Genomic DNA, 15,038 nt, shown 5'->3' with positions numbered 1-15,038 from the left:
CACCACCACCATCACCACCACCACCACCATCACCACCACCATCACCATCATCACCACCACCACCACCATCACCACCACCACCACCATCATCACCACCACCACCACCATCACCACCACCACCACCATCATCACCACCACCACCACCATCATCACCATCAGCAGTATTACCACCACCATTATCATCCTCTACCATCATCATCACCTTCAGCAGCATCACCATTACCATCATCTCACCACTGTCATTGTCATCCTCATCCCCATCCCCATCATCGCCTTCAGCATCAGCATCCTCATCACCATCATCAGCCCATTGTTGACTGTCTCCCCTGCTGAAAGCGCTGTGTGGGCAAGGCCTGTGTGTCACTCACAGATGTATCCCCCATACTCAGTTGGGTTCCTGGCATCTGGTCGTTATTCAATAAGAGTAAACTATCACTGTTTTTCACCCATTGAGTGTACTAATGTTCAACACAAGTGTTGCTTCATCTCGTCACTCAACAACTGCACACTGAGAGCCTTGCAGAGAACACGCCCTGGTCATGAATACGCTCCAGTCCCTGCTGAAGTCTTCCTGGAAGAAACAAACGTCCGAGTGACTTCTACTAATTCTTTAGGTTTGGGTTAGAAACACTTCTCTATAGTGTGACTATGGAGTAATTCTCCATAGGGTGAGTAGCCATCCCAGCTTATCCAGGACAAAAGTGTTTGCTGTGACCCAGACTTTCAGTAATAGCTTGGGAAAGTCTCAGGCAAACTGGGATGAGTTGGTTGCTCTACTTCTTTGGCTTCTAAGGATGGGGGTAAGGAACCCTCATGCCGTAGAAGGCTGCTTCGAACAGCAGGGAGTGTGGAGTGCAGTGGTTAAAGGCATTGCTCCGGAGCCAGCGAGCCCAAATCCAGACTCTAGCTCTGCCACTTACTACCTATGGGAACTTGGGCAAATGACTAAGCTCTTTAAACCTCTGTTACCTCATCCGTCTATAAGTAAGGGAAAACAATACTTCCTGACAGGGAAAAGTAAATGAGTTAATGCCGTGTACATGTAAAGTGCTTAGAACAATCTAAGCAGAGGCCAAGTAATCAGAAAACATTAAAATTACAATTAGCCCCTCATATATCTTATCATTCTTATTGGCTTTCGTTTTACTACAAACTCTCCTTCATTTACACAGAAGGCGTTTATATTAAGGGGTGCATACAGCTTACAGAATCTTTGCAAAACTTACAAAACAGATTTGAGGCTGAGCTTCCAGGGGCGACTCCCTGCATTCTATTGCAGAAATAAGGACCAAGGAAACTGCTGGCTCTTCTAGGATCAGAAGCCTTCAAATCACACACAAAGTAGCTGCCACAGCCTTTGGCCCCTGGGCCACCTCCACGGTCCACAGCAGCAAAACCAGCATAGAATACCTTCCTCTTTGCTCACCTGTCTCCCTGACGAATCCAACACTCACTCCTGCGTGTCTGAGTGGTTGACTCCAGATGACTAGCACACAGAGACAATCAGGGCTTTCTTCCTACCTGATTGTCTCTGCGTGCTTCCTACCAGTTTCTAATGGATTCACATACTTCAAATCCTACCTATTAGGAAGGTAGGATTTAAAGTATGTGAATCCATTAGAAACTGAGGGGTGTTTAAAAGATTTTGAGTACCCATAAATGTCCAAATTGCCTTAGATGGTGCATGTCAATTTACTTCTCTCATTTTTCCCACCAGAATATGAGCCCTTGAAGATCAGGACCTTGGTCTGGTTCACTGACATATTCCTAAGACATATCACAGCCTAGCAGTTAATGGCAATCACTATTCGTTAGATGAGAAATGACAAACTATGCTGATTACAAAGACCACTAGGTACAAGGCATGTTCTTCATCACGGAAAAATGTAAGCCACCCTCCTCCTCTATGGATATTCCTAAATGCATGCACTTCCTTTGCCCTGCACTGGAATGTGTTTTAACATTTGTGAAACTGTAGCATGTGCAGCATGGAAGATGGTGTGAAGGAGGGCAAGGGTTGTGGAAGAAATTGACCTCGATTTTTGACTCAGCCTCTTCCTGTGTGCTACTCATGAAGTCCTGTGCCCCCGCCTCAATTTCTTATCTGTCAAATGGAGAGACTCTGGCCAACCTCCTGGAGTTGTTGAAATTATTAAAGGATATGATGAATGGCAAAAATTGTGTGCTCAATCCTTCTCCCAGGAGTATGGATGAGGAGGTGAGGGCACAGGGCTTGTGTCACGTCAAACAGCTGAGCTGTTTCTTTCAGCCCTGAACCCACTTTTTTGTTCCTTCATGCCAAGTGGTTTTTCTGAATAATCCGGGCACTTGACCCCAAGCCATCCCTTAATGATGTCAAAACCACTGGTTCCCAAAATCAGTTACACTAGAATCATTTCGGGAGGTTTCTGAAACACCATCTGGGGTTGCAACACTGCTGCCAACACTTTTTAAAGCTACTCCCCCTGACACACACACACACACACACACACACACACACACATATACACACACACACAGAGTGATTTCAGTGCTTAGCCCACATGGAGACTCACTGGTCTACACACAACAGAAGTCACCCTTCTAACCGATAGCTAATTCTGTAATTTCAGGAAGCATAAAAGTCAACCTGAAAACAGAAAGTAGATTCTGGCAGGGCTTAGAGAGAGAAGCCAGTATGGTTTCCCCCATGAGAGTGATGGAGGGGACAGCAAGGTCATTGACGGAACCTGCCAGCCAGGGGTCACTTGGCAGAAGCCTTTGTTCCCATTCCCTGGTGCCAGACGTCACAGCAGGAGGTCAGAATGAACCAGAGGACTGGGAGTGCTGCACCCTCAATTTCAGAACTAATTCTGAAACTGTCTAGCTATGTGCCTTAAGAAAAGCCACCCAACCCTTTCTCAGTGTCCCCATGTGAGTGTGTGTGTGTAAGTGGAGAAAATGGTAATGCCTGCCTTGCTTGCATGAAGGCGGTTAAAATAGAATGAGAAAGTGGATATGAAAATTCTGGGACAAAATAAGTCTCTCACCTCCCCATGCATTTCTTTGCACCTTCCTGTGACTCTTCAATTACAACAAAATTAAAACTTTTAATAAATAAATCTTTTTCACTCACCTCTCTCCATTACCAAGCTGTCAGAAATTAAAGTGAAAGAAGTGTCAATGTAGAGTCCTCTGTCCCCAGTACTCCACATGTGCACTGCACAGGCAATGTTGAAAATGCAGCTTGGTGACAGTCATGATGACAATGCTGGAAAGGGTGGTGGTGATGATGGCGGTGGTGGTGGTGATGACAATAGTGATGGTAATGGTCATGGTGAGGGTGATGATGATGGTGATGATGATGGCGATGGTGGTGGTGGTGATGATGACAATGGTGATGGTGATGATAGTGATGGTAATGGTCATGGCGAGGGTGATGATGATGGCGATGGTGATGACGATGGTGGTGGTGGTGGTGACGATGGCGGTGGTGGTGGTGATGACGATAGTGATGGTAATGGTAATGGTGATGGCGATGATGATGGCGATGGTGGTGGTGATGACGATAGTGATGGTAATGGTCATGGTGATGGCGATGATGATGGTGATGGTGGTGGTGGTGATGACGATGATGGTGATGGTGATGATTATAATGATAGTGGTGGTGATGATGGTGGTGAAGGTGATGACGATGGTAAGAGCGATGGTCGTGGTGGTGGTGATAACAATGATGGTGATGACAGTGATGGTGGTGGTGATTATTGTAATGGTGGTGGTGATTATTGTAATGGTGGTGGTGATGGTGGTAAGGGTGGTGATGGTGGTGATAATCATGTTAATAGTGATGGTGATTGTGATGATGGTGGTCATGATGATGGTGATGATTGTGGTGGTGGTGATGGTAATTGTGGTAGCATTAATGAAATAAAGACAAGTTAGAGAAAGGTGATATACCAAAAGAAATACAAAAATACATTAGAAATACCAAGCATATTCTCTTGGAGGCACTATTGTTACAAGTAATTGTGGGGCTACGGGTTTATTCCGTTTTTACCACCTTTCTGAATGTGACGCATATCCTGTATGAACACATATAACTTCTACAATCATATTTTATTGAAAGACAACTCCACACAGAATAAAGAAAAAGCGTAGTTGAGGTCATAGAGAGATGCTGAGAGTCTACTCTGAACAAATGAAACTTGTATATAAATATACATAGAGGGAAAGAAAGAAGCGGTGACTAATGCTGAGTGCGTCTTCTCGCTTCCCCTACAAATGCACCTTGTGGCATTTGTGCCTCACTGCAATGACTCTCAACTCTGGTTGCAGAATCAGTAGAATTGCCTAAGGAACTTTTAAAAATGCACCTGTCTGGCTTCACCACAGGCCAAGTGAATCAGGGTCTGAGGTCACGACGCAGATGCTGGGCGGGTTGAAAACTCCCAGGTCGTTCTTGGTGCAGAGCAGGTGGGAACCACAGCCTTGCGGGTGTCTTCTCCCCACATGCGGATGCTGCAGTGAACACCTCCCAAAATGGCTGAGTCAGAAATGCAACACACTGGAGATACGTTTGTTTCTCTTCTTTAGACACGGAGTGGCCGTTATGGCGACACGAGGCTGCCCTCCCCGTGACAGTGTCCCCCCCCACGTCCATCCCTGCACCACAACTTCAGTCCATGCAGAATGTCCAGCGCACTCAGGGTTCCAGAAAGAGCCCTGGGCAGTGCCAGCGATGAATTATTCATCGTTTATCCGCCCATCACGCTCTCAAGATGGAGGCCGCCGTACCGACTCAAAGTCCAAAAATGTGGGAAAGTTTATTTATTTCTTCAAAACATTCCTGATTTGTAATGTGCTTTCTAAAAATGTTCTAGCTGACCAGGCCCTGATATATTTAGCTACAGCATTGAAAAGAAACGCTCTTTACACTTTATAAGGCGGGCTATGAAATGCATGTGTTTAGGGAAAACTGCTCCTCCAGGCTAGGCCCTTTGTCCCCAGGAGAGGGGTGGAGCCTCTGTTTTGGCTTATAGGAATGGTCTCAGTGCTGGGGGGCAGAAATACAGAGTTGCATTCATTCCCAAGGCCCTTGAGTTCACAATGGCTAGACAGCCAGCCCTGGGAAGTCTCCTCTAGGCTCCTTCTACCCCTGGGCAAAGCAAAGGAGCACCAGAGGAATGCTGCTCTCCTCCAGCCTGTGAAAATCAGCTCTCCTACGGTTTTCCTACGATCCCCTGCCGTGTGTAGCAGCTTATTCTGCTTTTGGTTTCGTGTTCAAACGGTTGGATCATCTCAAGAGAGGAAACATTGCAACAAAAAGATGAAATGGATCCCAGCCTGCCCAGGCAGGAGGGCTGGAGAATCAGCCCCAGGAGCCTTCTTTTCTCGACAGAATTCTCTAACATGAGCCCCGCTGTTGGATTGTGATTTTGTTACTGAACAGAGAAGTCACGAAAGGAGACTAGAGGCCACATCTGTATATAGCCATAAGACCTAGCGTGTATTGAGTGTTTTCTGTGTGCCAGATATTTTACAGATATCAACTAATTTAACTCTGGCGAGGTCCCATGCAGGAGAAGAGATTATTATTCCTATTTTACAGACAAGAACCAGGGCAGGCTGTTGTCACGAATGTATAACCATCATTTAACTTACGTCTCATGACAGCTCTACGAAGCCGTTACTAATGTTATTTGTACCCATGCCAGAAGTTAAGGGACAGAAGAGTTAGGTCACTGTGCCAATGTTCACAGCAAGCGAGAGCTCAGCTGCGTTATTCGCCTCTGTCTGATGGGCTCTGAGACCACACTCTTATCCAAGTTAAGGAACCCCCTTCCGGGGCCACCCCACCCCGACTAGATCGATTACTGAGTGGTAAGGAATAAATGAGATGCAATTACAGCCATGGTTCCCATTGTTGGGTGTGTTGGGACGGACCTGGAAGAGGCGGATAGGAGATAGTGACCAGCTACCTGGGAGAGATGAGGAGCCAAGAGCCCTGGGTGGCATGAGACTCAGTACTTCCTGCTGCACATTGTGAAGGCATGAGCTGTTCCTTAGAGTTCATGCTGTTGAAGTCCACATGACCTCGTGAACTCCAGGGTTTTTTCCTCACCCTTCCAAGTGAGCTAAACATGGATACTGTCCTGGGGTAGAGACACCTTCCTTCATCCCACCTTCCTCTGCATTGGGCTTGAGGATGCCCTTGCCAACATGTGGCCCACACATTCTAGAAGGGCAGGACAGCATCAGCCATACATCCAATGAAGTCTAGGTGCAGTGGCTTACGCCTGTAATCCCAGTGCTTTGCAAGGCTGAGGTGGGAGGGTCACTTGAGGTCAAGAGTTCGAGACCAGCCTGAGCAACATGCCAGACCCCTCTCTACAAACATAAAAATTATAAAATGAGCCAAGTGTAATAGTGTACATGTATAGTTCCATCTGCTCAGGAGGCTAAGGCAGGGGGCTGGCTTGAGCACAGGATTTTGAGGCTAGTGAGCTGTGATTACACCACTGCACTGCAATCCAGCCTGGGCAGCAGAGTGAGTGTCAGCCTCAAAACAAAAACAAATTGAAAGAAAAAAAAAAAGAAAAATGACTGCTATGTGTAATCACAGGCAGTCCAGCAACTTCTCAGGCTCCAGGCATCCAGGCAAAGATGCATGGCCAGAGCAGGCCCTCTCTGGAGCTCAGATCAGGCCCAGGCCCTGCCCACATAAGAGTGTCCCAGATTAAGGCCCACAGCCTGCTTCTCTTGGAAGCTTGCCAGATAGGAGATTCCAATCTTCTGGAACTCCAGAGGCAGCCGTCAGCATTGTCTGAGACATCCCATCCTTGGCTCTTGTACATCAAGATGTGGTCAGGAGAGTGGCAACTTGCTGGCCCCAGCGGAAGGACCCCCACTGGGCTGCTCACAGTCAGCTTGCCAGCCACTCCCTGGTCCGCTCTCAGCCCTCTTCACCTCCTCTGCAGGTTGACCCCCATGGACGGCATTAGCTGGGCTCCCTTGTAGGCTCAGTTTCTGGCAGATTTCAGCCCATCAGAGGTATCCTATGAGGCTGGAAGGCGAAAGAGGAGAGGTGGGTTATTTCCCTTTCCTCCTGTCTGCTCCAGCACTGTGGCTCCTTTCCACTCCAGTTCTGAAGGTGGCACCTGCAGCATGAGGGGGTTGGAGCCAGGGTGGAGCCGTTCTCACCCTTGCTAATCACTGGTGCGTTTCCTTCACCCAGCCCACGCCTCCATAAATAGTCCTTCCACCCCGATTCTTTCCATGGACTCAGTTAAGTGGATTTCTATTTCCTGCCAGGACCCCAATTCTTGTGCCTAATGGAAAAAACAGGTTGGGACCAAATCTTTGTCTCATTGCCTTCCTCCTCCCTCACTGCGTGTGTAGATACCTGAGTTGACTGTGTGCCCCCAGATTTCATTTGCACCCCAAGGTGGAGAGCCTGAGCTTAACTCCACTTCTGGCCTATAAGCCACACATTTGATTTGCCCAGTGCAATTGGCATTTGGGTGCCAATTTGAAGGGACAGAACTTCCCCCACCCCAGCTCAGCCCAAGCCCCACCAGTGCCCACTCCAGCGATCAGGCCCCACTCCAGGTCACTATAAACATTTATGGCCCCTGCCTGAACCCTGGAGTGGAGAACTCAGCATCGGGACCTCTGGGTAAGGACCAGCAGAGGAGAGAGCTTGCCATGTGGCTCTCCAGGCATATTTTAAACACTGCTTTAAATGTAGGTCAGAATCATCTTATTTTCACAACAAGCTCATGCTCTTTATTTTTAATGACAAACTTTGCTTTTTATTATTTATGTTTTTCATTCCGTGAAACAACCTTTATTTTGTGGAAGCAAAACTTCAGCCGCCGTGAAGACAGGAAGGGCACAAAATTGTGGCTCTCTCCCAGTTTTCTCATTCCCAGGTGCAGCTGGTTACTGGAAATGTCACCCACTTTTGTGGCGTTAACATTAACCTGCCAGTGCCTGGGTAACCTGGTTCTGGCTTTCAGCCGTAACAATGATTATATGTGGATGATTCTTTCACACACACACCGGTATATGCTCACCACTTTGAGCGAAATGGTAAAGACCACCACTCAAACACGCATGTTTAAATCTGAAAATGGCTAAACAGGTCCTTTCCAGGGACCTGTTTCAAAAATCTTATGGCTCATTGGAGACACAGGAGGCCATTGGCTTCTAGAAGAGCCAGCAACTATATGAGGCCAGGCAGAGCAAGAGTCCTTTGTAGAGTTCTCTGTCCTTGTGAACAGAGGGAAAAGTTCTCAAAGCTGGTATGTCTCCCATGATTTTTAAATAAAATCTTTTTGTTTCACTACAATAACACAGAACAATAAAGTTACCCCTGGTTTCTCTATGTTACTACATAGAGAAACAAAACTATTAAAGCAATATAGAAATCATATCTATTTTTAAAAACTATATAGAAAAACGAAATCTTTCTAATAGTAACAATACTTGGGTTAATGTGAGAGTTCTCAGTACTTGATCTGAGTCTGTGATCATTCATGTACACAGAACAAATACACACACCCCTACACATTCATGTACACATATATATGCATATACATATATAAATATATACATATGTATACACAGTGATTATACACGTACCTGCCATATCCTCATTATGATCAGTGCACGCGTGCGTGTGTGTATGTGTGTGTGTGTAATCAGGGCTTGAACCAAAAATCATTTACAGAAGACAGATCTGTACCCTTTGTTTAGATGAGAGCAGAGAGGTATTCCTTCAGACTGCGTAAGAGTCCAATGATAAGCTTGCTTCTGGCTCACCCTAATCATAGCTGAGATTTTGTTTTAATTAAGAGCAGAAACCTTATTAAGCCATAATTTTGAGCCAACGATTAAATCTGGGTCAATAGAACAGCTATTCAGATTGGTAAGAGCCGAAGTTCCTCTTTTTGGGTTTGGGAGGAAGGAGTACACATGAAATTATGCAGATTATATAAAAATGACCTCACTATCCATTTCTCTTAGCTTTCCTAAACCAGATGAAAGTGGAGATTAAGTAGAATTTCTCTTTATGCATGTATAAACACAAAAGTAGATACGTCTGCATTTTTCTGTGTCATAAAAATAATGTTTGTACAATACTTTTTAGAATGGTAACTTTAAAATATGATCCTTATAAAATTGCAGTATCAGATTATTGGCTTCTTCAAAACTTGGCCACCACAAATTAACAAAACCCCCCAAGATAGCATATCAAACACAAAAAAGAAAAGATTAAAAACTGATTCAATACAGAAGATTTACTCATCATGCTTTGATATCCAGGCAGCTTTGAGAGCCGGCACCCTCTCCACTCCTTCCCCTCCATCTGTGTGTTTACCCCTCGGAAGCCAGAGCCTGAGATGCTAACACGACTCCCAAATAGAATCCCAGTCTCCTCTTTCTTATTACACTGTTTGTTTATTTCCCTCCAGTAATCCACTGAACCAGTCACTGAGAGGTTAATGAAAAAACAACTTTATTCACAGAGGCTGAGAGTTTGGGAAAACAAAATGTCCAGTGACAGCCCTTCCACCACATTTTCAGTTAATCACAGTGAGCCTGGATCTCAGCAATGACATCTCCTGGAAGTTCTTCCAATCAAGGCTGGGCTGCAGTTTCCCAGAGTCTTCCCACTGGCCTGGGTGGAACCCAGTTGTGGAAGCCTGCTTCGGCATGGCTATAAGAATGAATTTTCCAAAAGTCACCTCTGTGTCTATGAATTATTCAGTGACTCTGCCAGCCTGCAATGTCCTTTTCAACACACTGACCAACAGGCCCGCTGGATAAAAAGTTTGTCATCGTTTTTAGATAAGTCCTGGAAACCATTTTAAAGGCTATCTGAAAGACCTCCCTCCCAGCCTACTTCCAAGAATGTGTGACTGTGTGTGTCTTTCTCACATGACATAAAATGAAAGTTACTTGGATGTTCAGAAAATTGCATTTCAGGACCTCTAAGACAACCCAGCTAGAGATGCCGTGGAGGCTGGGTGCCTCTCCCCAAAGTTGCAAGCTGCACTTGGCTGTGAACATCTCAATGTGCTTCATAGATTTTTGTTGCAGCCCTCTGCTCCCCTCCCCTGACTGCCAGTTACCTCTTTAAGATGTTGATTTAGCATCAGCCTCCGGGACTGCCAGGCAGGGCTGGAGGGAGGAGCGTACAGCAGAAGGGGTACAGAGACTGGGAGTGTCTGGGAGATTCCTGCCATCAAGACTCAAGTCCTCTGGGGCCCAGAGAAGCCTCTTCCAGTGGACACCAGCAGGTCCCCTTATTCTGTCCCCCACATTCATCCCTCTCTCTCTCTGCATCTGCTTTTTGGTTGTTTCATCTAACTTTTTAGAAATGTAGTCCTTCATTATCTGATTCCGAAAAATATAGCAACGAGCAAGACTGGGTCTTAAAAAAACAACATGGAAATCAAAACTCTGACAGTCTGAGACATATCCCCTCCCCCTCACACCCTTCCTCATGGTATCCCTTGAAATATTTTGATCCCTTAAAAACAAAAGCAAAAAGATAGGACGTCTGCTGTCTCGGTTACATTGCTGCACGTGTATTGGCTAATGAGCTATCATAATGCAAGAATATGTTATACAGAGTGTGCTTTCTTAAAGTTGTTACTACAGGCGTTTTCAAAGGTCAATGCTTAGAGTCAAGCATTAATGCAAAGAATAAAACAGGGTTTTTTTTAATACCCGGAAAGAAATTAAGAGAAAAATTCTCTGTTTAAAATAAAAGTGTTACTGCTCTGGGCGGTTTATCAGCTTCTGTGCCTGAACATTGGTCACAAATCCTCACCAGGCCCTGCACCTCCCAGAAAACCTGAAAACCCGGGTCACCCCCAGCACCCCCACAACTTCAAGTCAGGGACAAACCCAGCTGTGTCCACCCACCACACAGATGGGCTCAAAACCAAGACCTTAGCCACATGGCAACAGTGAAGCAGTGGAAAGTCATACGGGGGTCCCCGGTCGAAAGGACCACATTGAGCCTCTAAGGCCTGCCTTGGGTGGTCTGCGGGCCCTCGCAGGCCCGGGACGCATAGGACCTGTGGTGGGCGGCTGAAGACCACTCCATTAGGCAGGCCAAAGGTCAAGGAATCTCCTGCGGTAGAGGTCCCTACGGTGCCCGCGTGCAATGCCCACGACCCCGCGGGGACCGGGTCTTTTAAGTCTCCATAGCCGCGCCGGGTTGCTGGGAAAAGTTTGCTTCGAAGAAGTCAGGCAAGCGCGCACACCTGCGCACAATGGTTGGTAACACTTTCCTGAACCCACAGGCCGACCCAGGCAAAGGTCATTTTAAAATCCCCGGCCGTTGGGAGCTAAGGCCTTTCGCACAGCGGAGGCTCAGGCCCGGCGAGGGAGAAGAACCGCGTCATTGTTTGCTTTACTGGAAGTGGAGCGCCGTGTCGGCGAGCTGCAAGGGGAAATAGGAGAGGAAGGGGATCCCGAGCTGGTAAAAGCCGCCCTGGACGTGCGGGTCTAGCATCAGGGAAGCGTTGAAAGGCGGACGGAGGCTGGAGGAGGCGGCCAGGAGCGAGGCGCCCAGACGGCCGCTGGGCCCCGGCTTGGCGCCCCCCAGGAGCTCGTCCCCTGCAGCCGGCTTCTGGCCCTGCCTTCCCGCCAGGATGCTGTCTATGCTGAAGCTCTTGGACTTGGAGCTCTTCGGAGAGCTTCGGGAGGCGGGGCGCACAGGGGACCCCGGGCCGTCCCCCGTGCGCGCTGGCTGGCCGACCGCCACGACCGCTGCGCCCTGGACAGCATCACCGGGGTCCTCATCTGGGGACACGGTCCCCGGCCAGTGGAGGGGCGCCGACGGAGGGGGGCCATCCAGGTGAGGCGAAGGGCCGGCGGGCGTTCCCTCCAGGCGGGGGATCGCTGGGCCGGAGCCCCTTTCCCCGCTCTCCGTCTCCGGTTGAACCTCAGCGCCGCGTTCGTGAGTCTCCGCGCGGGGCCTCTTGGCCTCCGGGGCCCCGGGGGCTGGCTTGGGCTTCCTCTTCCGGCGCCGGTAGTTGCCGTTCTCAAACATGTCCAGGCAGCGGGGGTCCAGCGTCCAGTAGCTGCCCTTGCCCGGCCGCCCTTTCTCGCGGGGCACCTTGACGAAGCAGTCGTTGAGCGAGAGGTTGTGGCGGATGCTGTTCTGCCAGCCCTGCCGGTTGTCGTGGTAGAATGGGAAGCGGTCCATGATGAACTGGTAGATGCCGTTGAGCGTGACCCTCTGCTCGGGTGCGTCTTGGATCGCCATCGCAATGAGCGCGATGTAGCTGTAGGGAGGCTTCTGCGGGGTCTCGGCCCGGCCCGAGGCAGCCAGAGCGGCCGCAGGGGCGAAGGCCAGAGGCAGCCCGGGTCTCTCCGAGCCGTACAGATAGAGCATGGGCGAGGCGGCCAGGGCGGGCAGCCGGGGATCGAAGAGGTGGCTCATGGCAGGCGAGAGCCTGTGCTGCGCTCCCCGCGACGCAGGCGACCCGGGCGGCCTAGGCACAGCGCCCTGCGCCGCAAGGGCCCTCCTGGGCAGCCCGCCGAGCCTCTGCCTCTGGCTCCGACGCTCTCCCCGGCCGCTCCGAGCTCTGTCCCTTCTTCATGGCTTTAAAAATGTTAAATAATTGTTGTAAGTTTGCTGTTATATGTTGACTTAGCGCTGGAAAATAAATTGTCTATGATAAACAGTCCTTGTGTTCTCAGCCCACCCACATTAATTAAAATTTCATTGCTGAAAAACTCCAAGCTTTTCCCTCCACGTGTCTTTTTGATACCAGCCAATCGGTTTTGGGGCTATTCCTTCATTTGTTTATAGAATTAGTCTGTTGATAAGTCCGCCCACCCAAGTTGAATCAAGCTGTGTTTATTTGGAAAAATTTCCGGGCACCCAATATATAAACGCACTGATCTGATGTTTGAAATATCACGTCCACCCCTTGACGCTGTAAGCACACACAGTCAGTGAAGCAGGATGTAGACCGGGGTGGCTGGAGCATGGTCTGCCGAGGCAGGAAGGAGAGGTGGAGAGGGGGCTGGGTATGCAGGGATGAGTTTTATGCTGGCCTGGGGGAGCCCCATAACCCCGGGGCCTCCCACAAAAGGCCTTTTCTTCTCCCAGGCTTAACCGGAGATGTGGAGATGCCACGGTCTAGGAAAATGCTTTCTGAGGTCCTAGGAACCTTTTAGATTGCGGCAAGAGGGTGTCTAAGAAGCCTGACTGTCGGCTGAGAAGGGGATGCAGCCCTCCTTGGAAAAACAGGTGGCAGAGCCAGTAGGACGCTGCACTCTCTAGGGACCTGCTCTGCCACACCCTCCCTTCCAGGGCTCCCTGAAAATCAAAGGGAAATGGACTTTGGGAGCCCAGCCTCTCTGCAAGGGAAGGCCTAGGGCACTGGGGACCTGGGGTAGAGCACCTGGTCTACAACTCCGTTGAGGATGATTTCAAAATAAATCCATTTGGAGAATCGGGGGTAAAACTAAGGTCCTCCTGATGGGGCCAAGGTTGCAAGGGAGGAACACCATAAAAGGAGGCCGTGGCAGCTGGCTCGGGGGGGCCTGGTATTTGTGAATGTGGGTCTCCAGCTTTATATTCTGGGCTTTCCTGTTTATAACAAGGAGGGGGTTATAACAACTTTACAAGTGCATGCAGCTGGCCCGTGATTACATTAGGCATTTGGGAAGCCTGCTTGCTCTCCCCGCATCCACCCACCCTAGGGTGTATGTGGCCCCCCCACCCCCATCACATTTTACAATTTCCTATGTCACTGCTTGAATAAAAAATCCTGAATCATGCTGATTTCGAAGGAGGCTTCTCTTTCCCACTCCACCCGTTAGGGCAGGGGTAGTGGGTACCTAGCGTGACTAATTCCTGTTTATGATCTCCCCCTGAATGTTAAAACACACACACACACACACACACACACACACACTTGGGGTAACTTGCGTTTCATTGAGTAAATCGCGTGAGCATGCCAAAGAGAGGAGGGAAGGGTGAAGATGGCAGGTGGGTGTAGAAATGGCCCAGTGCGGTGGGCCAGGAAGGAGGAGAGGCACCCAGTGCACTCACAGGGGTGGGGGGAGTGTCTGTCGCTGCATCACCCGGCTGGGGACTCGGCTGGGGATGTGAGTGCCCAGATAGCCTCTGAACACAGAAACGTGGCGGGCATCCCACTTGAAAATGAGAAAACCAGAAATAAGCCTTGTGTGTGAGGGTCCCAGCTACCCGACCCATGGAATAAGGAGACCGCAGAGAAACAGGTAAATTTAAAATATCAAAAAGGAAGTCGTAGTACGGGTGGAAAACCCTGTCTGGGTATCGGCATTGCCTGTGGGAGCGACAGGCCAGTCCCTTGGGCACCCCGGCCCTCTCCGCGGCCCAGCTCCTCTAACGTGGGGCCCGTGGGCAGCCCGGCCGGGCCAGCCTAGATCCTGGAGGCGGACCTCTGCCAGGAGGGGCGGGGCGTTGCCCTTTCGTGACTACCCTCTGTCACCCGCGCGCCCCTTTCAACCTTGGTGTGAAGAAACCTCAATGCCCACGCCTTTGCAACCCGCGGGCCCCACAGTCTCTGGGGTCACCCAACCTCTTCGGGGCCGATCGCCTCCAACAAGCTCAAGTTTGGATCCAGCTCCGTTTCCAGCCCTGGCTCTCACTCCAGCAAACCCAGACCAAGAGATAAACCGATGTCACTATGCAACCGCTTCCCCACCTTCGTACCCCATAGCCCCTCCTGGAGATCCCTCCGCGGCATCCGAAGACCAGCACGCACATCCCTGCCTCTACCGAAACGCCCGCCGTCCCAGCGCGTCTTCTAAACTCTAAGGCAAATCCGAGCTTGAATTTGTACAATAATAAACACTGCCCCATTTGGTAATGGGCGGGACGCGGGCGGGGACTCCAGCGGCTGGTGGGCGGGGCACGGATAGTAAAGGGAAAAAAAGGGAGAGAGAGAGAAAGAGATTGGGGGAGAGAGAGAGAGATGGGGGGGAGAGAGAGAGATGGGGGAGAGAGAGAGAGAGGGGGGAGAGAGAGAGAGAGGGGG

The 15,038-nt window shown here is 49.5% G+C and overlaps 1 protein-coding gene across 1 annotated transcript; it reads right to left on the bottom strand.

Annotated features, from left to right (window-relative positions):
- Positions 1-9,475: 9,475 nt before the first annotated feature.
- Positions 9,476-14,723, bottom strand: FOXL1 (forkhead box L1). The gene has a single exon (XM_032284621.1). The coding sequence runs from the start codon at positions 12,440-12,442 to the stop codon at positions 11,408-11,410; it is 1,035 nt and encodes a 344-aa protein (XP_032140512.1). The 5' UTR covers positions 12,443-14,723; the 3' UTR covers positions 9,476-11,407.
- Between the last annotated feature and the right edge of the window lie 315 nt (positions 14,724-15,038).

Source organism: Sapajus apella, unplaced genomic scaffold (assembly GCF_009761245.1).
Source record: "Sapajus apella isolate SASKATOON/1434 unplaced genomic scaffold, GSC_monkey_1.0 scaffold15, whole genome shotgun sequence".
Lineage (NCBI taxonomy): Eukaryota > Metazoa > Chordata > Mammalia > Primates > Cebidae > Sapajus > Sapajus apella.
The sequence above is the reverse complement of the archived record's forward strand: the minus strand, read 5'-3'. Positions and strand labels throughout refer to the sequence as shown.

Bases quoted from the DNA above. Each gene is read 5' to 3' on its own strand.
- FOXL1 (XM_032284621.1), bottom strand. From the start codon at position 12,442: ATGAGCCACCTCTTCGATCCCCGGCTGCCCGCCCTGGCCGCCTCGCCC.